This window comes from Leopardus geoffroyi, chromosome B2, assembly GCF_018350155.1.
Source record: "Leopardus geoffroyi isolate Oge1 chromosome B2, O.geoffroyi_Oge1_pat1.0, whole genome shotgun sequence".
Lineage (NCBI taxonomy): Eukaryota > Metazoa > Chordata > Mammalia > Carnivora > Felidae > Leopardus > Leopardus geoffroyi.
In genome coordinates, this window is record NC_059332.1 from 147036867 (window position 1) to 147062013 (window position 25147).

At 37.9% G+C, this 25147-nt stretch overlaps 1 protein-coding gene across 8 annotated transcripts in view; it reads left to right on the forward strand.

Moving 5' to 3' along the window:
* The window catches only part of QKI (QKI, KH domain containing RNA binding), a 155079-nt gene that overhangs the window by 121078 nt on the left and 8854 nt on the right, over positions 1-25147 (forward strand). For 3 of the 8 annotated variants that reach the window (XM_045500236.1, XM_045500240.1, XM_045500238.1), the window contains exons 5-6: positions 21990-22077; positions 23453-23752. In XM_045500236.1, coding sequence (XP_045356192.1) covers positions 21990-22077; positions 23453-23752 — 388 coding nt within the window. Of the gene's footprint in view, positions 1-21989; positions 22078-23452; positions 23753-23948; positions 23955-24458; positions 24881-25147 lie in introns of those variants that run through there. The other 5 variants (XM_045500239.1, XM_045500241.1, XM_045500237.1 and 2 more) reach the window with 5 other exon arrangements.

Sequence of the window (25147 nt, forward strand, 5' to 3'; positions counted from 1 at the left end):
TTCAAATCACTTTATATGTGTGTGTGTAAATATATATATATGTAAATACATATGTATACATATACATACATATACATATATATATATACACATATATATACACATATATATACACATATATATATATATATATATATATATATATATATATATATATATATTTGATCCTTAGAGAAAGCTTGTGTCTTAAATTACTCATTTATCAATTCTGTTATTGGATGTTTTCATTTCCTTTATTCTTGCTACAGGGAAATTGTAATATGTTATAAATTGCCTTTTATAGCACAGTAAACCTGTTTGTAAGTAATTTGGTTTTGATGTGTTCACGTACATATTAGGACATTTGATCAGTTAATTGTCTACTATTTTAAGGACTTAAGCTTTTAGTCTAGGATGGGTGAAACCATTAGAAAGCTTTGAGGAGAAAGGAATGGCATGATCTGACTAATATTCTTTAAGGATTACTTGGCTTGCTCTTATTTAAAACAGATACAGAGTTCAAGAGTGCAAGAAAGGACGTTCTCGTAAGAGTCTTCAAATTATGGCCCTTGGGCCAAATCCTTCCTCCCACCTGTGTTTGAATAACCCATGAGCTAAGAATGCTGTTTGTGTTTTTTAATGGTTGGGGAAAAATCAAAAGAAGAATACCTCATGAATTGTGAAAATTGTATGAAGTTCAAATTTCATTACCTGTTAAAAAGTTTTATTGACACACAGCCATGCTAATTCATTAACATATTGTCTGTGGCTGCTTTTGTGCTTCACAAGTAACTTGAGTAACTGCAACAGAGACCATCTGCCCAGGAAAGACATTTGCTGTCTGGCTCATTACAGGAAAAGTTTGCCAATTGATGGACTGTTGGATTAGTCCGCATGAATGATGACGATGGGTTGGGCCAAGATAGCTGTAGAAGTGAGGCATGGTCTGATTCTGAGCATATTTTTTAAGTGAAGTTGGCAAGTTTTGCTGATGGATTGTCTATGGGATGTTAGAAAGCAAGGAGTCAGAGATGACACCAAGGATTTTAGACCGAACAGCTGTAAGGACATAATTGCTATTACCTTGATAAAGAAGACTTTAGTAGGAACAGACTTTGAAGAGATTGTCAGGAACTCAGTTTTGGACGTAGTACGTTTGAGGTATTGGTTGGTTACCCAAGTATAGCTATTCTAGTATCCTTTTCAGATTAGCAAATACTTATTCCAGGTTGACTGTGTTTCAGGGCACTGGGGGTCCAGAAAATTATTTAAAGCAAGATCCTTAATGTTTAGGGCAGTGACCTTTCTCTAACTGTATTCCATGAGACACTTTTTCATGAGTGTTCCAGGTAAAGGAAACCTTTACTATGCTAGTAATTATTATGGGGCTCTGGTAGGAACCATTTCTGAATTTAATTGACCATCAAATCTTTTTTCTGGGAGTGCATTCACAGCTAGTGTTGTAGAGATCTGTGTTTAAGAAATAATATTGGCAACTAATGGGTCTGATTTAAGTACAGTTGAGCTGTTTCTCGATACTGAAGAATAGACATTTTGAAGAAAGAAGGAAAGAAACCGTGCTTAAGGGTTTTTTCCATTTCTTTTTTTTTCCCATTTCTTATTACACAAAATAAATCACCTTCGTTTTAAGTGTACATTTTGACAACTTGTATACGCTACCACAGTCGAAATTTCCTTCACCTCTTTGCCGTCAATTAACCACCTCCCCCCACTGCTTCCAGGCAACTACTGGGGTTAGTCCCTCCCCCTTTTTAATGGTCACTAAATTTTATGTATTGACATACGATTGACTAATTATGTATATTTAGGTTGTACAATGTGATTTTTTTAAGGTGCGCACGATGGTTTGATCTACCATATGTTGTGAAATGGTTTTCACAAGAATTAACACATCTCTCACCTCACCTAGTTATTTGTGTGTGTGTGTGGTAAGAACACTTAAGATCTACTCTCAGCAGATTTCAAAGGTACAGTGAAGTGTAATCACCATGCCGTGTATAAGTTCTGTAGAACTTACTCATCTTATAGCTGAAAGTTTGTTCCCTTTGATGAATGTCTCCCCATTTCTCCTACCCCTAGCTCTTGGCAACCACTGTTCTACTCTTGGGTTGTATGAGTTCAACTCTTTTGGATTCAGTGTTACCTTTTGTAGATTTCATAAATGAAACTTTTTTCTGTGCCTTTTTTCACATAGCGTGATGTGAAAGCTTTTTGAAGTTCATCCATGCTGCTGTGTGTATCAGTGGGCTCTTCCTTTTTGTTGACAGTATTTCATTGAATAGATAAACCAGCTTATCCTTTCACCTGTTGTAATCTTAATTTTTATTTCTCTTAAGACAGATGATCTCAAGCATCATTCCATGTGCATCTTGACAATTCATATATCTTCTTTGAAGAAGTGTCTGTTTCAGTCTTTTTATCAATTTGTCTTTTTTGTTGTTGTTACTGTTCTAACAATTCTTTATATATCTTGGGAGTAAATTCTTTATCAGTCATTCTAATCTGTGGCGTGTTCTCCCTGCGCCCCTAGATTTTGTGGGAAGGCTTTTATTTACAAATTCAGTTTTATTCGTAAATATGAAACTTGTCAGATTTTTTCTTTCTTGTTTTTGTATTTTGCAAGGAATTTTATTGTCCTCATCATCTGAGTCGTTAATGTTTTGTCATGAAATTTTTCATAATATTCCCTTTTTATCTTTTTAAAGTCTGTAGGATCTGGTAGTGTTCTTTCTTTTATTCATGATGTTAAGCAATTTGTGACTTCTTTCTACTTTTCTTCATCGTCTAGCTCTAAAGCTTTATTAATTTTATTTACCTTTTCTAAGGACCAACTTTTGGGTTTATTGGCTTTTCTCTGTTCTGCTTTGTACTGTCTTTTAAAGATACAAATTTCTCTCTATAATGCTTTAGCTGCTTCCACAAAATAATGTTACATTGTATTTTCGTTACATTCAGTTCAAAACGTTTTTTAATTTCCTTTATAATTTCTAATTTGACCTATGGGTTATTTTCAGATGTTTCCAAGTTTTGGGTACTTTTTTTATTGGTCTCACTGATTTCTAGTTTAAGTTTTTCTTCTTAGAGAATGTATTCCATAAGATTGCAGTCTTTCTGAATCTAATTAGGACTTTTTATAGTCCAGCATATGGTCTGTTTTGATGAATATCCCACATATACTTAAAAACATGTATATTTTGCAGGAGTTTGGTATGTGTTCTGTAAATGTTGTTTAGAGGAAGGTGATTGAAAATGTTCAGATTTTCTCCTATTCTTACCCATTTTTCCCCACTTTTGTGAATTACTGAAAATCTTCAATCAGTCATTGTGAAAATACGCATAATATTTCTCCTTGAAAACAATGAAATAACAAACTAATTCAGTATATATGCACATGTGTACCTGTGTATGTATGTATATGTGTATGTATGGCTCACACAACCTATGTGAACAAGGTTTGTCATCTTTAAAAGATTTCATTCTATGTTTTATATAATGGCAACTTCCCCCTTGCCTTAACTTTGAAGTCTTTGTGTTTTTTGCCCAAAATGTCAGCTATTACATGTAGCACGTTTTCTAGCGAGAATAGTACCAAGCAGTACTTAGGTGGCAGTCAGTGTTTTAGAAGATTTTAGTTAACTGAATTTATAAGAAGACATCACAGTTGACTGGATACTTAGGGGAAGAAGACTTCATGTAGGTAGGTGAGGCTTGAGCTGGAACTTTTCAGACACAGGACTCCTAGAGACAGAATCAGTATATTTGTATGCCAGGTCATTAAAGGTGGTGACAAATGCGGGAGCGTTGCACGCATCATGCATGGTCAGGGACTGTCACTTAAACTTGGAGCCTTTATTCTCTTATTTGTAAAATTGGACCGTTCCCGCTTATTTGCGTTGGATGGACTTTAGAAAGGTAAAAAGTATGATTTTAGTTACATGAAAGTTTAAGACATTTGTTCCTCTTTCTTCCTCTTGGGTTGTTTTTTTGTTTGTTTGTTTGTTTGTTTGTTTGTTTGTTTGTTTTTTATGTTGTATGGACTGGTTACCTCTACATCATGGCTGTGTCAATTACAAGCTTAACTTCTGCTCTCAAGAGGCACCATACAAAAAGAAAGTGATTCTGTTCCCTGCCTGCAAAATGTACTGTCATTGCTGGTCCACAGTCTTATATTACAGGCTTTTGGTCACAGTGGCATAAGAAGATGATGAAACCATCTATTAATGTTACCAAAAAGTGACATCATAAATGTATAAAAGTCTCTGTTTTTTCTCTCCCCCTCTCACTATAGGAATACATCTGTTATCTCAGCCAACAGATACCATCCCTCTTTCAATTAATTCTCATTCCAGTTAGTTGGGAAATCATAAATAATACCATTTCTCTTATCATTAGCCAAGACTTTGTATGGATACGTATCCTGTGATGTTTCCTAGTCTTCTTCCCTGAAGGGACCTAAAAAACACAAGAATAGTGGACGGTGGGGGATATTGTGCTGGACTTCACGTTATGAAGACTGAGAGAGTAGAGGTGAGCGAGGAACATAGGGATCCTTTGCTCACCTGAATTTTCCTGCCCTTCCAGTAGGAACAGGCAGAGACTTCTGTTGAAGAAGTCGGACACTGAACTGGAAAGACTAAACGAAATGAGCAGCACTAAGCTTTCCTAGAGAAATGAAGTCTCTTCAGGCAGCTGCAGTTTCCGTCGCCTCACGTGAAGACGCCGTGGCACACACGGTGCCCCTGGTCCCAGACAAGGCACAGTCTTCCTTTCGCGTTAGCCCTGTGCTGGGGCTGGTTGTGTCTGGTTTTTGTTCTCTTACTTTTTAAGTTTGCTTGTAGGTGTTTGAGAATTTGAACCTTAGTCAGTTGTAGAGATACAGCTTGTTTACTCTTTTACGAAGGCAGTCATATGCATAGAGCTCAATAATGTTAAACTAAATAACTGATCTACTAGATTATAGATGCTGCCGAATTTCCAGATGGGGATTTTGAAATTTAAAGTTGCTTCAGTTATTTCAAGGGCTACTAGGAAATTGAAAAAAAAAAAAAAAATTATCGAAAGTAGTTTTAATACAGTTTTTAAAAAAACTACAGATGTTCTCAAAATTTGGGAGAGTGGTAGAAAGAAAGGCTCCGTCACAAAATACAGTTTTTTTAAAGTTTGCTTTTCATGTTGCCTGAAGATTCTCTCCTTTCTAATGCTGTTAACTAATAGTTAACTGTGTATTGATGATAACCTGAAAATAGATGAAAAGAGTTAAAGAGTAAGATAGGAAGAATGATAATGCCTCTAGAAATGGAGTCTTACCTTGGAGTTAAAGGTTTTTAACTGGGTTGTTAATGAACGGATAGGACTGCATTTAGTTCTTGATCAAAGTATCAGTCGTTCAAATCTATGGTACTATTCTCCTCCTTTTCGTTTTATTGGGAAAGAAGGTAAAGTATTAAAAGATACATTTAAAGACATCTAGCTGTGATGCACTTGCCCCTTGATAGAGCTGTAATACGAGAGAGCATCTCTCTCATGTAAAGAAAGGTGTTGCTACTGTTTTCTGCCATGAACAACCATTTTAATCTGAATGGAAAATCTGTCTAGGGACCCAGAGTACAGTAATTAGCAGTCTCTTCAGAGTGTCAGAGCAGAATTACTATTGTAATGGTTTAGCTGCAGGATAAAAGGATTGAATTTGGGTCTGCTTGTCTGCCAAACTAAAATGAGTTGCCATGGGAATTTTCAAATGTGAGAGGCGTTTACTTAAAGCAATTTGGCAGGTTTGAATAAACTCATAAATTACAGGTTTGAAAGGAGCCAGTCCTTGCTGCCTCTCATATAGGCAGGATGTATAGAAGGCTGAGAGCTTCTTCAGTTCTTAATGAGAATGAGTTGATCCGTGCTGTCATGCAGACGATCCACTTATTAAGGCTTGTCTCTTCAGTAAATAAAGTACAGTAAGCACATTTAAGGAAAGGTATTTCGTTCCAGATCTCTCGAGGAAAAAGAAAGTGACAACTCTAGACATAAATTTCCCTTCCTAAATTAAATGTATTTTTAAATAATGCTCTTAAAATGATGGTTTTGTTTTAATGAACATTGACCTGGTATTAACTTTAATTTTGCTCAGTGCATGTAATAAACATATATCTTTACACTTGTCATATCTGTCTTACAAGGAAGATGAACATTTAAAGCTTTTTTTGGAAAACAAATAAGGTATTCAAACTTACAAACTGGATTATTCAATTTGCATGGAAATACTTTCAGAGAGACCTTCAGCTCTCTTCTCTCTCTCAAAAACGGAGTTTTAGTATAATTACTTTTTAGTGAGAAAATGCTCCCTTAAATGCCTAAGGTGATGAACATCACTTATGCTTGTATATAACCTTACTTGTCCTCAAGATATCAGTAATGATAATAGTTCTTGCATTGGTGGTTTATATCTGGCCTCCAGAAAAACAAACAGTGAAATTTAAGTGTTTAAAATTTTGAAACTAAAATATTCTCACGCAGTAAGTCAAGTCTTTGTGGAAGTCAGTTAACATTTTCAAGCCCCTTTGCTTTCATAAGGAAGGTAACGATTTGGTTGTTGCTATCTTAGTGGTCTGAAAATATTGATGCATCTTGTAAAAAAGTTTCACAAGGAGATACAGGTATGCAGGACTGCTGTTTAATTCAGATAAGAAAATATACATTGTATTTTTTAAAGTACAGCAAATATATTTTTGTTTATATATTAATCTTCATAAAGTATAATTATACATCAAAGTAGTCTGATTACGATCTCTAGTTCTGAGATTATCGTTGAACCTTAATTAATAAATTAATGAACCTTAACCCAGCAGCAGCTAAGACTTTCAGAAGTCTCATTTAAATCCAGACTACAAAGACCATCCCAGAAGTCCTCCCCAGGGATCTAGAACTGGAATCAGAATGGCCTTCTGTGTGCTCCGTGTGAGTTACTCTGATGCAAATGGGTGCGTACTGCTTTCAGAAACGTGGTGAGGGGACGCACTTGCGGAAGTTGAAAGGTACCGGTTAATTGCTTCTTACAGAGAGGAGAGTACTGCATAGAATGTAACTGGATTCTACATCAGTGTCTTTTTATACCCCACCCCCTACTCTGCATTAGGGCAGCCACAATTCCAACCAGAATTTTCACAAAGGATCGAAAGTACTCTGTCTTTGTTTGGATAGCCATTCATATGGACAGATTAAGGCGTGTGATACGGTGGAGGTTTTAGGACTTCATTCACTGTCACAAATCACTGAGGAGCTATATTGAAATCTCTTCACTCTCTGTCCAGCTCTCATGTTGTCCGACAGTGGGTCAGCCCTTGTAAAATGAACAGAAGGGCTTTTCCCCAAACTTGGAGCTTCATTTTGACGAAGCTCCTTGGCAGTAACAGTAAAATATGTCTTGGGTAGGGTAGCTGTGCACAAGCCATCACAAATATAGACTCTGTATGAAAAACATCCTCCTGGTCATTATTATAAGGATTCATTAAGGAGTGGCTTCTCTAAACACACAAAAAATGTGGTTGATAGTTTAGATAAGCTTATAACTCTAAGGTTATAACTCTAAATGTAAAACAAGGGATTCTGGACATAGGATAATAGGGTAGTATGTGTTTATTCTCCGCAAAGTTTTTTATAGTTTATAGAAGACTGATATAGTTTATATAAGGACTTATATAAGTCCTTCCATTTTAATCTTGTATTCCACGCATCCCTCAGGATTTGCATGTTGAACTCATTATGTAACGTATTTTACACTTGCTAGAACCTGTTTATTCTTAACTATTGATGTTTTTTCTATCCCATAAGTAAATAATGCTGGTTGGGATCATGCATTTTAGTTTTTTTTCTTCTTTCTTTATTTCCTTACTAAATGTATGGTATTCTGTAAAGTTAATTTACTATATTAAGTTTTTATTAAAGATGTAAAATTATTTAATAGAAAAATAGGTGATTTCTCGATGTATCTTTTTTAGTTCAGTTATTTTCATACATCCCTTTAATTTGTTTGCATGCCCTTCTGATGGTTGGTAGGTAGCACCATGTTCCTTATATATAGGTGAAGAAGCATTTGTGTTCCATTCACTTTCTGTTAATGTGCATGGAACTTGAATTGGCAGAAAAGCTAAGAAAATCAAGTACCCTTTATTTTATTAACTTGTATCTTTTTAAACCCTTATATTCCTCTTATTTCAAATGTTTGGATGTTATACGTAAGTAAATTTTTCAGATGTTACCGTTGTGAGAGTTTTCCATCGTATTTCAGTGAGTCGGATGAGCGTTTTAATATTATATTAATACCGTTTCAGGTAAACTTAATTTGGTAGCTTGTCATATACAGCTTGATTTTCTTCTGTGTTTTTGATAACTCAATTTTTAAAATTTAATTTCAAAAGTGACACAAATAAGACTTCTCCTTTATGGACGTTACACTGAAGCCTGTATAGAAGAGGATAGGATTTTTGGTTTTGGGGTTTTTTTCAATTCTTAACCTTTAATGCCTTTTTAGGGGGAAAAATTAATCTTTCATGTATAAATCAAATATAAAATATGAAGTGAGTTGTTTCTAAAGTTATGCTTTTAAACTGATACGGCATTAACTTATTTTTGTTAAAAGGCTTTGTAGAATATATCTCTGAGCAAGTTAGCAGATTCATAAATTAGCTTCCTTTATGATACTGATTTATCTTATGAATTCACTTGTGAGAGATAGCAGTATGCTCTGTTTAAATAAAAGACTTTGATTACTGAATTTAGCATCTGTGGAATTCTAGTATACTTGTGGTGAGTAAAAAAAACTGATTTAATGGCTGTCAAAAGCAATTCACTTCACAAACTTCTATTGAGAGACTACTATTTACTAGGCTAGAAGCAAGACTTCAGTACACATGGAGGTAGAGATTTAGTAATATAAAAATGAGACTAGGGCAAAGTTCATGCATTTCCCAGTTATTCGGTCACTTGATGCTTGCACTTCAGAAATGTCGTGCTGTCACTGGAGGTACAGACTTTCCAGAGTGATCTTGTACTCCAGTTTGTTCTTTTTGGGCAGTCTCATCTGTCTCCAGGAACCACTGCCATGGTGATCGTTCTTCAGTATGCCTCTGCTCTTTAGTTCCAGATCTTCCCAATCCAGTTGGCACCTTCTTTGGATGATTTACGGGCATCCAAACAAAATTTCCCAAAGTAATATCACATCCTTTCTGCCCTTCTCATACAGAAACCCCTCCATTGTTTTCTCATTTGAATGACATCCATTACCTAGGAGTCATACATCCTTAATTCCACCTCTGTCCCCCTCTGCTCTCACTCTTTTCCATCCCACTTACCAAGTTCTGATTCTGCCTCTTAATAGCAGCTGACTTTTCTGTTTCCACTATTGTACTAGGTCAGTTGGTTCTCCCTCATAGTTGCAGCCAAAGTTATTTTTTTAATATAAGAAGTATTACATTCCTGATTCACATTTGCCATGGCTTTCTGTCACTGCATGGTAAAAATGCAAACTAGTTAACCTGGCATGTGTACCCCATCTTCACCTGGTGCATACCCACTTTCCCAGATTTGTTTTGTGTCGTTTCTCTCTTACCCTCCCCCCATATGATATACCTTGCAGTTCCCAGGGCACTCTGTGGTTATTTGTTCATCAGTAGGAGCTAAGAAGGGAAAGGGCTCAGGCGAAGCCACAAGAAAGATTTCTCTTAGTACTCTAGAGCATTGAACAATTTAAAATTACCAGTGAAAGACCAACCAGCAAATACAAAGTGTATTAAAGAAAAAGTTCTGTTTCAGTTGAACACATAACTGTTTTAACAGGTGTTTTAAGCCTCTGCGTATATTCACTGAACAGATACTTACTTGTGTTTTATTTATACTGGGAACCTACTAGTATAGTTTATTTTGTTGTTGTTGTTGTTGTTATGAAATTAAAGTATCCAGTCTGTTCTGCAACAAATGAACAAGTGTGCAGCCAAACGCTGGTTGTAAAAATCTTTTAATTTATCAAAAAAGTTTTTCATGAGAAATGAGAAATTTCAAACTCCCAGTAACAAAGTTACTTTTTCCTATAGGAATTTCAGTAACCAGATGGTTTAAAAAGCTATATATCTAATGCTGTAAAACCAAATTGTAACCAGGAGAGATCCTTTCAGACAGTGTTGAATTACTTCTAACTCTGGAACCAGAGACATTGCCTTTCTTCATACCACCAGTAAATTGTTTCTTCAGCCATCATACCAACTCTTTAAAGCACCAACCATCCCAACAAAAGACTGCTTACCCCTGGAACGCCGGTCCCATTTTAAACGAACGGTGGCTAGGCAGTACGTGTGTTATTCTCTAATTCATTGCTTTCTAATTTCATTTATTGCCATGAAAACTCATCTGTGAGGAGAATTACCAGTGTTCGACTGTATGTGGACAGCAGTGCTAAGACTTGTGCCACCGCCAGTCATACAGCACCAAAGCCCTAGAACTCGCGGAAGCGAAGAGCCGTTTCTCCTGGAGTTTAAAAACCAAGTAATGAGTCTTAGATTTGATAATGATCATAGTTAAAGCCAATTAAAATGTCTTTGAGCCATTCAGCTTCATCTTTTGTAGGTGTTCCTGAATTAAATGCAGTACAGCAGTTTCTGAAGTATGCTTCTGTTAACAAACCCCGTTTAGCTACTGATTTTTGTAAATTTGAAGTATTTTAAGTATAAAATCTGTCACTGGAATATAACATATTGAAGAGTATGCTGATTTTATATATATTAGATACTTTCCATGATAAAAAGAAGTAAGTACAAGTAACTTTTAAAAACTGTATACTGTACATGCATATGTATATATACATATATTTTATACATGTTATACATATATATATATATATATATATATATATATATATATATATATAGTATATAGAAGCAGTGAGAAGTGCTAAAACTGAGTCAAAATAGAAGCAGTATTTGTGCTCTGTAATCTTTGTGGTTACTGGACCAGCTTGTCAAATGAGCATCACAAGGCGGAGAGAGAGCAAGTTTACCTTGCATGTAGCCTTTTTAGTGAACTAGCATATTAGTACAATCTAGGCCGATAATCCATTTTCGTGGGGAAATCACAGCTCTTTCTGGAAAATGCCTGAGAAAAAGCCCAATTTGAGCTTCCATTTAAGGAACTCAGTGGTATTGTTCCCATTCAATTAGCAATTATTTTGTTTTGTTTAGGTTTTTCTTTTCTTTTTTCCCAAATAAAACAAAGTTATTTAAAAGGCCATAAAATGAATACCCATACTTTTGTGTAACCATGTACATTGCAAAAACCCTTTCAGGACACAATTTAATAGGGTGTGCATCTTCTGGAATGAAGTGGGAGTAAGAAAATTTTTTCATCAGAATAGATAAAAAGTTATGTTATCAGCTATTAAAGGATAAATCCAGTTCATAATAAAATCTAGATGGGAATAAAGACATTGTTTCCCTTGAGTAGTAGATTACATGTAAATTTTAAAACCCAGTATTAAAGCAATGTGAAAGCCCCTGGATTTGGAAAGAAAATACCTAAGTCCATTTGCTTGTGAGTCCATATTGTTTAATCCATTTTCTGCTTTCAATCCCTGGGTGCATCCTACTAAATAGGTACAATCCTGCCCTTGGTAGCTTAAGACTTAGTCAGTGTTTTCTCCCCACCTTGGTGTTACGTCATCGATACCTTTTTCAAAATAGATGGGTTCGGTGTGTATGTAAAGAAATCTGTTGAAGTAGGTGACTCCCTTTCCTGATAGAACTCGTCAAGGGTCATAGGGAAATCCTTGGCAGCCTGAGCATACCTGTCCCTTCTCATGTGCATGTTGACATTGTGTGCAGTGTAAACAATTCACCCAAGCCTTGAGGTCTTCTGTGACTCACAGGAAGTTCCATCTTGGTATTTACCGTTTTTTCGCTTTTCAGTTTTTGTTTCTCTTGATAATTGTATGTGACTAGGCTTACGGGCTAATTCTTGTCATACTTATTGGACATGGTGTGATTGTTAATATTTATAAAACACCTCCAAGTACAGGGTAAACATCGCAGCCACAGAGAACACAGGAATATCCGAAACCCAAACTCCTAGCTTGTTTAAGGTTAATAAGGTTCAAAGTTCTCAAGTAGGGGACTTAAGAGGACTTCTTCATTGCTTTCCTCTAAAATGATTTATGGTGTACCCCGACATAACAGCTGGTTTGCTCACTGATTGCTCCTGTTGTAAAGGGGAAAAGTTTCTAAGGGTTTAGTTCTAAAATGGACTCCTGTTCCTAATAGTCATCTCCTGTACTTAACTTTTTTGATTTATTTATTGCATGCCTACTTGGAAATGAGGTTTTTAGATTGCTGTATACTTACCCACTTAAGAAATGAGGGAGTATTTGCAATTTATTTCAGAAGGGAAATATGCTTCATCCCTAATGGAATGTGCTGTTTACATTCCATGTTTTGTTTGTTATTATTTTATTCTTCAAGTTTGACCAACCCATACTTAGCTTCTGGGATAGCCAAGCATAAGACGTATTCAAGTGGTTTATTAACATAGTGGCACAAATTCCCATCTTTTGTTAAAGTTTACCCAAAAGTGCAGCCAACGGGAGAGATAACACCTGTGTTACATACCTTACATAGTTGTTAAGAGGGTTAAATCAGATAAGAAAGATTAAATTCTGTAAGTATTAGAAACACAGGGCGCCTGGGTGGGTCAGTCGGTTAAGTGTCCGACTCTTGATTTCGGCTCAGGTCATGATTTCATGGATTCGTGCGTTTGAGCCCCACATTGGACTCTGCACGGACAGCGTGGAGCCTGCTTGGGATTCTGTCTCCTTCTCTCTCTGCCCTTCCCCCACTTGCTCTCTATTGCTATCTCAAAGTAAGTAAATAAACATTTAAAAACTAAAAACTATAGGGGCGCCTGGGTGGCGCAGTCGGTTAAGCGTCCGACTTCAGCCAGGTCACGATCTCGCGGTCCGTGAGTTCGAGCCCCGCGTCGGGCTCTGGGCTGATGGCTCAGAGCCTGGAGCCTGTTTCCGATTCTGTGTCTCCCTCTCTCTCTGCCCCTCCCCCGTTCATGCTCTGTCTCTCTCTGTCCCAAAAATAAATAAACGTTGAAAAAAAAAATTAAAAAAAACAAAAAACTAAAAACTATAAACACTTGAAATAGGAACTTTTATCAAATCTCCAAAACAGCCTTTAAAAAATAAAATATTTAATTAGCTTAATTTTCTTTCCAACCAGGAAAAGATGTTAAGAGTCTCAATCTCAGAACAAAAATTATAATGCAGACACTTCATTGCAGTCATTGTACATCACAGAGGTCAAATGCTAGCAGATGACATTTGAAGAAATTACCTTTTTTCCTTCTCTGCTTTATTCTCCCTTGGCCTTCATTTGAGGTTCAGAGTTTTAGCCATTCACAATAAAGATACGTCTTTAGATATCTTACAAAACAACAAAGACAAAAAGTTAAGGTGGGAAGCAACCAAAATTAGTGGGCTCAGGAGTCACCAAAATGACTACAACTGAAAATAGTTTGAGTTGAAGTAAAACTGGCAGTGTAGTGACCTGACATTGCTCTGAGGGCCAGGTAGCTTTCTACCTGCTCTTGACTTTGAGGTTGTTAGACTGTACTTGATGGCTCAGAAATCGCCTAAGTATCTCGTAGTGCAAATAGGTTACTCGAAAGAATTCCTGTAGGAGGTTGACGTTATACTGTGGCGTTACCTGGAAGTCTGTCAAGACCGTTTGGGGTGGGTTAACGGTTTTATCACAGCTACTTACAGACGAGCTTAGTTCTCATTTAACCTACTGAAATTGTATGTAACATTTTGCCTATGTACTCCCTGCATGCGTCTTAGACAGAATTGTGGTTATCAGATCCTTAAAGTGATTCATGATCCTTTCCCCAAAGTTTTTTATTTGGTTTTCCACTACACCCGCTGTAAACTTCTTTCGTAGTGTCTGTTACACTTTACTGAATTCACTTTACGTTTCGGTGTCTATCCAAACTAGACGATAAATCTTAAATGCAGGGACCACATTTAATTCTTCATATCCCTAGACAAGTGATTGGTCTTTACTATGTAATTGCTACTTAAAAATAATAATTCCTTTTCCTGCCTGTAGACTCATTGCTCATTGCGAGTCTATATGTTTAATATGTTCCTATTTTCAGAATTTGTCGTCAGGCATTTGTTACAACCTCCTACACTTATCTACTCACCCCCCCTGCCACCACTGCCACTACCTGTGTACTTCTCAGATTTTTTGCCTACTTTTCCCTTAAGGCTGCCACAACTAAATAGATTTTTAGACCATCATTTTCAGGTACCTACTCTTTATCTTCCTCTGTAGAGTCATGCTCTCCTAAGCTCACAGTTTGTAATTTTAGGTCCTTCCTTTTAGTGTCCCAGACATACAGTCTGATAATGTCCACCTATATATTTCAGAGGTCTTCTTTTTTTTTTTTTTGTATAAAATAATTATGTGGCTTCACTAATACCAGTGTATATCCCCTGAGTTGTGGATCATGCAGATCTCTCAAAAGTTTGTCATTCTTATTAAGCTTACTGTAAAGAATAAAATCTCAAATTGTGTCATACTGTGTTTCACATAGGAAGAAACAAATGCTTATTATGAGATGCGATTTTTTATTTCTGAGATCGTTACTGTTTTTGATAGATCTGTTTATACCTTGTTATAAAAAACATCTTACAGTTAAAAATAGATAAATTTGTTAGTTCTGTTTCGTTTAATACAGTTTATGCACCCCTGTGTGCATGTGCACTTGTGCGTGTGTGTGTGAATGTTTCAGGGTTCTCTGGCTAAGTACGGTGCTTCATGCTTCCTCTTACCTTATCTTGCGTTATCTGTGGGAAGCGGTTGCTGCCAAACCAGGTACTACGATTGAGGGGAAGTATGTCGCATAATGGAATGGCAAATAGAAAAACGTATGCCACGACTTTTCTTCCCTTATTGTATCTCTAACGTTTTGACCCACAGAATTTCCAGTGAAACGGTAAGGTCCTCTCTGCAGATCATTTGAACTGAGGGCTTACTCAGTAAAAGGTAATCAGGCTGTATTGCCCAGGTGAAGCAAGGATGCTAGCTTGTCTTTGCCTGTCCGCTTAAGCACGGAGTTCTGATACATCTCTTCAGTATTGGGTTTCTGTAACGATTCTGGGGATTTCTCCCATGCTCTTCAGTTTGTGAACACCATTCTTTTTGCGTTGGACTGAGCACAGTATCTGTACCATGGAAATTCAGGTTCTGTGAACTCCCGTATCAGGAAAACAAAAAGCACACTAGGGTGTTCAATGGAGAGAATTAATAAAGTAATTGGTTAAACAGGTATTGAAATTTGAAAAAGGAACGGGGTGTAATACAGATTTAGAAACTGCAGGAAGCAGCTTTTACCCCAGGCCTGGGAGAGAGAAGAGAGAGATTGGTACTCTTGTTAGATCTCAGGCACTTTGAGAGAGTTCGTGCAGGGCTAGAACTGTTGAGAGCGCTGACAGGGTGGGGCCTCTTGACTAGTTAATGGAACCTTAGTATCTCAGAGGAGTAGATAAACTGGTTGGCTGATGTTACTCCTCATGGGTGAGACGCCAGAAAGCTGGTTCTAGAAGTGCTGGGGAGTGTGGAGCCTGAGAGCAGCTGGCATAGGAAGGGACGTCCCTTCTCCCCTCCGCTGGCTCTTCAGTCTTGTTTTAATGTCCTCCACTGTGCATCTCACTTGTGCGGACCTAACAGAACCAGCTGGCAAAGAAGAAATCGTACTATACAGAGTCCTAGACCCAACAGTGAAAACACATAGCAGGTCAGTTTGGAACTTAGTAATTGCTACGTCATCCTGGAGAAAATATTCTAGAGTCATGTGGGAGGTTAAGTTTTCTACTAGCTTTATAGGATAAGTTGGGATAAGTAGACCCCAGATTCATAGTCAGGTGTCTACCTGACATCACCACTTGCCTGTTTAAGTAGCCAAAGTATTCGCCTTCTCATACTTAATATTTCTAAACAGAACTCTCAGTTCCATTTTCCTCAGCCTTTATCTTCTCATTAAAGCATCTACTTGATTGCTAAATCCAAAAGCCTGAACATTAGTCTTTAATGTCTCCTAGCCCTCATTCCTTACATCCGACCAACCATCAAGTCCTTTCAGGTTCTTTTGCCATCTGTTACTACTTCTGTCCTAGTCCCGTGCATCTTCTGTCACTAGGACTCTGCAGTAAAGCTCGTGACTGGTCTCTAATGGTCCTCAAGCCCCCAACAGCCCATGCACAAAATAACAAAATGTGCCTTTAAAGGTAAATCCTGTTAGGTCACTCTCCTGTGTAAAATCCTCGATTTATATTTAAGTCCACTATGTTCTTTGTCAGACTTTTCTTTAGCTGACAGAACAGGTACAGGTGATGATTGGTATTAAAATTGTTTATAAACTTTGGTCACTCTGTTTTCTCTTTTCTCTACACATTTTTTTTTTTAATGATTTTTTTTAACGTTTATTTATTTTTGAGACAGAGCATGAATGGGGGAGGGTCAGAGAGAGGGAGACACAGAATCCGAAACAGGCTCCAGGCTCTGAGCTGTCAGCACAGAGCCTGACACGGGGCTCGAACTCATGGACCACGAGATCATGACCTGAGCCGAAGTCGGCCGCTTAACCAACTGAGCCACCCAGGCGCCCCTCTACACATTTCTTAGTCAGCCCTTGTTTTCCAAGTGCAGTAAGTAGTCAGGTACCTTTTATGTTTGGAAAACCTTTTCTACTCATTATTGCAAATGTATAGAAAAGAATTTTTTTTAAATGTCAGGGATCAGGTTCACCTCTGCAAGTCATTGGGGTCTAGAAGATGACTGGTGTAATTGATTATTGGTTAATTTATGGATGCAGGTCACAGGAGAAATTTCCTAAAAACAACATGAAAAAATAGAAAAGAGGAGATAGTATATGGCTGTCTGTATAGGATTAAGTCCCCCAAAAGGAGCAACATAGATTTAGGAAAATGATACCATTATAGGTGGGTGTGGTTCGAAAAGAATGTACTCTGGAGAGGACAGTGATCTGGGCTGTCAAAAGAGACATGCATAGGATGCTTCTAGACAGGATCTTGTCTACCTTGGAGGCAGAAAAGCACAGTGGGCTTCTAGGGGATAGTGGGTAGATGATTTTGACTAATGCAGAATATTTGCAAATAGGGCTGCTTATAGAAATTGTTTAGTGGCTTGATTGCTAAGCCGGGGAGTTTGGGCTTTTCTTACAGGCAAATGATAGTACTAGTCACATTTTTAATGATTTGGAGATACTCATACATTTGTTTCAGTTCTCTATTGTAATTACATTGTTGTGGAGTTTTTTTAACGTGTGCTTTTTATCAATTTAAAGTTGCCAACTAAACATGATTTTCTTAATTTCTCATGTGAGGTCTTTGAATTGAAAAGATAATTCCACTGAAAGGCAGTACATAAAGGAAAAGTTGTGATAAGGACTTTAGATCAGGTACTCTGGGTTGGAAGCCAGTTTTGCAGCGTGACCGTATGTTACATTGGATAAGGTACCTAGCCCGTCTGAACCTCAGGGGTGATAACAGTACCAGTGCCATAGATCTGTATAAAGCATAAAATGTTAAGATGAGGAAAACCTACTATGTAGTTTTAATAAGGTAATGTATAAATCGTTCAACTTTAAAATGCTAGAACCTGTTCACTGTCATCTAGTATTAACCACGACCTATTTCTGTCCCTTTAACATAGCTGTAAATTACTATAATATATGTATAAGTTATATATATTTATACAGACCCATAATCTGTCATCCATAATTACAAACTCCAAAAAGTTCAGAAAAGTATGTTTAGATGTTTATACTCTGTCTTTATCCTACTTAATGTATTGTTATGTTTGCTACACATTGGGTTATTGGAGTATTCCTCCAGACCCATTGGGGATGTTATGTAATCCTTTGTATATTATCTTTATACAACTCTGAACATTTCTCAAAACATTTATGATGCCACAGGTTTTAGATATGGGGCAGTGGACCTGTAGAGAAGTTAGCAAGTGTTTGTTATAGTTTTAAACTTTTATGTTTCAAAGGTATGTTGTTCATAATATTTCAGTAACCTTTACATGTTTTTCATACTAAATATGAGAGAAATACTTATTTACCCTGTGACCCAGCAATTCCATCCTTAGGTATGTATTTAAGAAATGGGCAGGGGGTGGGGAAACTATAGTCACAAAATTACCTACTATGAGAATTTTCATAATGGTTTATTCACAGCATCCAAAAACTAGAAACATCCCAATGTCCATTGCAGAAGAATGGGTAAATAAATGAAATACTACTCATCTCTCAAAACAGGCGGACGACTGATACACACAACAGTATGGATGAGTTCCATAAGTATGCTGAGGGAGAGAAGTTGGACACACAAAGTATATACTCTTTGATTCCATTTTATAAAATTCTAGGATAGGCAAAACTAAGCTGGTGATAAAAATCAGATCGGTGGTTTCAGGAGGCAGAGGGTGGTGGGAAGGACCTTAAGAAGAGACACACAAGGGAATTTACGAACTGATAGAAACATCCTGTGTCTTGATGTACATGCCTCAAAACTGATGGAGTGTTGCACTTAAGATCTCAAGATTTCACTGCATATAAATTATACCTGGAATTTTAAAATACAGTGCAAATACTTGAGAAATGAGAAGTTATAAAGTTCTAGATGACCACTTGGATTCAGCATTCTCAAATACCCTCTTACGACTTAGGTTTAGTTAAAGACAGACGCTTTTGTTACAGAAGGAAAAGTTAGAGTTCCATTTCTATACAAGCGTTTGTCCCTGGACAGGGTTCTACAGAATGCCTTTTGAAACGTTTAGCGTTAAGATGTATGATTTCAGGATGCCCTATTTGGTTAGCTTCTGTCTTGGAGAGAAGAGGAAAAGTCTCATGGCATGTGGAAACTCCTGGCATGAAGCGTGGCCGGTAGAAGCTCTAGAACAGGGCCGCTGGACGAGAGAAAAAGACTAAGTGAAATTACCTAAGAAACCAACACATTGTCTTCTCTGACCTTAATTTGAGAGACGGCCTACACCTTCAGCAGCACTCAGGCAGGTATACAGTGCCAAGTTTCGCCGACAAAACCAGGACACGAAGGTTGAAATCGCACTTCTGTGTGACAGTAATTCTGTAACGAACTCTGCAAACTCTTAGGACACAGCGTTGGGCTGGCTCTGTGGGTACAGAACGGGGGGCGGCGTGGGGAGAAGCGGTGAAGACACCGGAGTGAGTGCAGCTCATTCTGGAGCGAGACCACCGGCTGTAGATTGTAGCTTTGCCGGCTAGATTCTGTGCTCTGCCGGGAGTGTTAGTGGACCTGCCATAATGTGATGTAATCCAGAGTGCACACTGTCACGCGTAACTTGTACGTCTCTGTGGCCTCCAGCCGTGTCACCGTGGCATACTCCGTTGCTGCTGCCTCATGAAAGCTGTGCTGCTCCAGTTTTTATTCTCCTCCTGGGCGGGGTGTGTGCGGGGGGAGGGGGGCAGGCCTCTGCTGATGACACTGTATGCTTTTCAGCAGCCCGCACCCTGCGAAAGGCACACACACGTATGCATGGACCCTGATGTACACGTGTGTATTTCTTCCGTGACCTTTCTCCTCTATTTGACACTGCATCACCAGCTAATAAGTATGCTTCTATCACTTTCTCTGTACAGAGCTCTCTGTAGGAGACATTATGTCTCATCACTTCTTCCGTCTTTATTTCTACCTCTTACTTGCTGGCGTTTTCAAACATGTACTATTTTCTCACAGTCAAGTCACTGAAGGTACACCTATTGCTTTTTTTTTTTTTTTTTTTTTTTATGTAGAGTGTAATTTATATACTTCTGGTATTCTGTTATCCATAGATTTAAATTTGAAATGACTTGGTGAGTTTTAATTTTTAATATTACTAGTTTTCAGGGAACAAGTTTAAGGAGTTTGAGTTAGATGATGGATTTCTAATTTGTCCCTTTCATTGATGGTGCTTACTTATTTTTATCATTAAAGTAATTGCTGTGGCTTTAAAGAAATCCTGTTACTTCACTTTTTTTCTCATTCATCTTTGTACAAGTTCATAGGGGTCAAGAAATAGTAATTCCACAAGCGTTCAAGACTGTCTTCTCTGTTTTCTCCTGCAACGTAGGTTTTTTAAAAGTTGGCGGTGACACATTAAACTTTGTCTTCATCATGGTTTCACTCATCTTTCTCTTTAATTCTTTGTGGTTTATTAAAAGCCATTTTGGCAGTTCTGTTTACTATAAATGATAGTATCCCCTTTGCTGCTTTAGTGCCAAGGACAGAGTTTTGTGTGTCATTGATTGCAGTAGAAAAGGACAGAGAAGCTTGTCATCTGGCCTTGCTCCTGTCCTGAACCAAGTCAGAAAAAATATGTCGTTGGGTTGCTTTCTTTTTTAAATATTCTGAAGCTTAGGTAATGCGTAAAATATGTGAGTAGCATATAGTTCCATTTCTACCTTCATCTGCTTTCTTTTACGGTAGCTAATATCTATCCTATAGGATTTAGATATCTGAGGTTTGGAAATAAAAATTTTTCTTACCAATCATCTAGAAATATATGTCCTAGCAAAAATAACTTAAAGGATAAGGTGAATGGGAATATGAATATAGGCAATGCGAAGTAAGAAATAGACTGTGTTCCCAAGGAGTTTACTTTGGTAGTGGTGATGTCCATGAAACTATAAATCAAGGTAGAAGCCTTATAATCTAAGGATGGCCCTTTGAGAAGGTAGCATTTAGGTTGAAGTTTGCCGAGATTAAGTAGAATTTCGAAAGAAGGGGGATGGAATGGAGTCCTGAAGGACATTCAAGGTGGAGGCAATAGGAATATGCACAGAGACGCATACCAGGGATTTGTAGCATGAGATAACATGTACAAAATAGTAGAAGATTAATTGCTTTAACTTGAGAAGACAGTTTGGGCCCAGATCATAGATAGCTTCATTGGTTTGTATTTTTAGATAGTAAGAAACTGTGAAAGGGTTTCAAGACATGAAAATGTTAAGGAACATAAGTAGAAAAGTTGTTCTTGTGCATTTGATCTTACCATTGTATAGATTGTTTGAAGAACAGATACCCTTAACGTAATATGGTAGTAGTTTCGGTAATAACAACAATATCAACTAGAACAAGGGTGACAACAGTAAATGGAAAGGGTGGGGCACATGCACGGTAAATGGGATGGCCAAACAGTTTGATGGTCAAAGACCATGCTGGTTTATGCCTGTTACCATCACATAGTGATGGAAAGCTTTTACATTTAGATGTGTCGTAACTTGGACAGTGCATCTTATGGTGGCCCTGAAGATGTACTTAAGTATGTACTAATTGAGGGGAGAGAGGGATGTCGTGAGCATGAGAGGGAAGAATATGTATTCAGATTTTAGAAGTTCTTGTGGTTATGATTTTATTAAATTTTCCTTTTTGGAAAATTAAAATCCTCTTGCATAAATACCACAATCAAATGTTATATGTTTAAGAATCCCAGTTGGGGACGGGGATGTTTGTTTTTTATGGATTGGTTTTCTTTTCTCTTTAATGAGCACATTGGAGTTTTTGAATCTTCTGTAAAATGATAGATGCCAAAGAGAATAAATATACCATATTTAATCTTAATTAACATTGTTACTTATTGCTTTTTAAGGAAACTTTAATAAAATCGGTGTAGTTCGTGTAAGACATTTCCAAGTAGGAATGTAGGTAGTGGCAGTTGCGAGTATCCTGCGTGTCGGTATATCAGCACCTTTCGGTTCCCTGGTTGTTTGTATGTTTGTTGTCCTTTTCCCAGTTGAAGCAGGCGGCTGTAGGCACGCACTGCCCGTTTCAAGGCTGGGGAGCAGGTGCCGCTGTGATGTCCGCGGGCGTCTTCAGTTCTCACTGCTCTTGTGTTTTCCGTGCGCAGGCCGAGGGAGAAGACAGCCTGAAGAAGATGCAACTGATGGAGCTTGCAATTCTGAACGGCACCTACAGGGACGCCAACGTCAAATCACGTAAGCGAGAGACTGGGGTCCAGGGCCACAGCCGTCTCTGCCCTTTCGTGCGTAGGCCTTGCTCCGCTGGGCGGCGCCGCGCATGAACACTGCTCCGGAGTGAAGAGTCGAAACACGTGTCGCTTGATAGGGCACCGGCAGTCCCGCTTTGACTGCTTTCGTGAATTGAGGACGTTCTCTTCCAATCTTCCGCCAGAGTGTTTAGGTTTCGGGTTCATAAATGTTCTCGTTTTGATGAAATTTCAGCTTCCAAAGTTGAGAGTTTCAGGACGTTTCCTATTCTGTTGAGTATACATGTCAGGCTACTAGCTTATTTTGTCACATTGGTGCAAAAGACAGAAAGTTTTCAAAACTTCTTTTTGAAAAACTGATTTGGAGCGTATCTGAAAGCAGTGACCCTTCTGTCGAATTCTGTCCTTTTACCTCGCTTGCTTGTTCCTGCAGTATTTTTCTCTGTTGATTTCATATGTGAGTTCACAGAGAGCAGTAGGTGATAGTGTTTTCAACCCCACTTTTCCTTTCGATATATTTGTGCATGCTTTCATAAACTTTAAAGAGGGTTGCTTTTTTTCATTTTGAGGCGATCTAAACTCGACATGTCTTAGGAACATAATCTCCTATTTAAATTACTGGCTTTTTATTTTTTTTTGAAGTAGAATTTTAAAGCCCTAGCCAGCTTGCCAGAGCATAGGCAGTTTAGTGGGTCGGAAGCGGTTGCTTTACAAATGATTGGCTTTAATTTATTCACGAGAATGAGTATGTCATTAACAATCGTATATTTAGGACTGGGATGTTTTGCGTATTGCTTTCTCTGTGAAGAAGTTAAATTCGTACAGATGCAGGAAATTTATATGAATTCATACAGACGCAGGAAATTTACATGAAAGTAGTTTGTTGACTAGCATAATACAGTAAAAATCCCTGTTTTAATTTGAAACTTAAGCTACTCTAGAAGTATACCAAAACTGTATTTCTGTGGACTCCCGATTGCAAAATATTTTTTAACCTCTTTTAATGCGAGTGTTTCCATGTGCTTTTGCATGTACCTTTAGTCTCGTGGTATCTTAAAACCATAGATATATCGAATATAGGAACTAAATGTAACCTATTTTAATGGTCGCGTTCTTTTTGTTGTTGTTTTTTATAGTGGCTTGTTAATTTTTGCACATTTATTCTTAATCACACTGGGAAAGGGGAAGCCGTTTGCATTTGATCGGTGTGCTTTGGCATTTTGTGTGATCAGCGCATGTACTAATGATTTCCTTTTATTTTTCTTCTTTCCTGCTTTTCCTTTCTTTTTCCTACTTCCCTCTCATTTTCCATATTTTATACTGCTATCTCTGTACTTCCTCCTACATTTCTTTGCTTACTGTAGCAGCCCTTGCCTTTTCTCTTGCAGCGACAGCCCAGGCTGCTCCGAGGATTATCACTGGGCCTGCGCCTGTTCTCCCACCAGCTGCCCTGCGTACTCCTACGCCAGCTGGCCCTACCATAATGCCTTTGATCAGACAAATACAGACCGCTGTCATGCCAAACGGAACTCCTCACCCAACTGCTGCAATAGTTCCTCCGGGGCCCGAGGCTGGTTTAATCTACACACCCTACGAGTACCCCTACACGTTGGCGCCAGCTACATCAATCCTTGAGTATCCTATTGAACCTAGTGGTGTATTAGGTAAGTTGTTCTCCCTGTGCGGTCAGCAGTAGTTTTCTGCATAGCATTTGTGCCTCAGACTTGGAAGTGGTTGTCTCCGTTTTAGCGAGGCGAGACAAGTTGCCATTAGGAAGACTGAAGCCTAAAGTTTGTCTTTATTTCAGCCTCTCTTAATGGTCCCCTCTTAAAATAACTGCATCTTACTAAGTTTGCTCAGATTCTCGTTGGTAACTCAGATCCACGTTAAACAGAAAATACTTTTCACGGCTGACATTTCACGGTGAGGTCATTCTGAGTTTGGCCTGTCCCCTCCGTTGGCTCCACTGCCCACAGTTAGAGTCCTTCCGTCTCAGAGATGTATTTAATTTGTCAGCTAAATTTTAAAATTCCGTGTGAAAATATTTTGAGGTCTTTGAAAAACTGCTGTTATTGTCTGTGTGTTTTCTAATATTTGTGATCGCTTAAAATATGAAAAGAACCAGGTCAACTGGTTGGATTCTTCAGATTTCCTCAGGTTTTCTCTTTTGTTGAAGTTCTAGTTAATATTAAACATACGAGAAGCTCCTACTTTTCTGTAGTACAGTATGGAATTGATGAGTAAATACCAAGTCACTGTTTTAGGATCACATTTGAGGCAGAAATTAAGATCATACTATGAACGCTTGGTTTTACATGAACAAAAAGTGGTGTACTTGAAAAAGACATTACTGATGCCTTTTTTTTATAGAGTGGATTGAAATGCCAGTCATGCCTGATATTTCAGCCCATTGACTTGCTGGATGAAGGACTAGAATACAGCAGCTGTTATAACACGACCAGTCAATGTGGGACAAACTCTTTCCGTGCTGCCCCTTTGTTTTACCAGACAGAATTTGAATACTTTTTTTTCTTGAATTGTATGTGACCTTGGTGCCGCATGCATGCTGTGGACTCGTAGGACTTTGATCTTTTAAGTTCTGGGTTTTTTTTCCAGCATTAATAATGATTTATAAAAATTTGAAAGTCTTTCATGAACCCGGACACTAAGATTTAAACTTGAAACTTCATTGTTCAATTAAAGAAAGCCACGATGCTCTGTATGTTATCTGTGTGTGTGCACGCACTCAGGTGCCTTCTGTTTCATGAGCAAATACATTTGATTGTACATGGTTTCCGTTTATCTCTAAATCGTTGTGTAAAGTACCTTAGGTCAGAATTATACTATAGATAGAGCTGTTGACGAGAGGCTTGTTTTCTGTTGCACATTTCTTGAAGCATTTTTAAAATAACATGTAACATGTAACCTGTTTACGTTTTCCTTTCTGTTAACGCTCTGTCCCGCGGCCCCACGCCTGCTCCTTTAGTCTCAGAGCTCCTCTCTGCTGCACGCACAGCGTCTGTTCGAGGAGTTTGTTGCTTCCTGCAGGGCTGGCACTC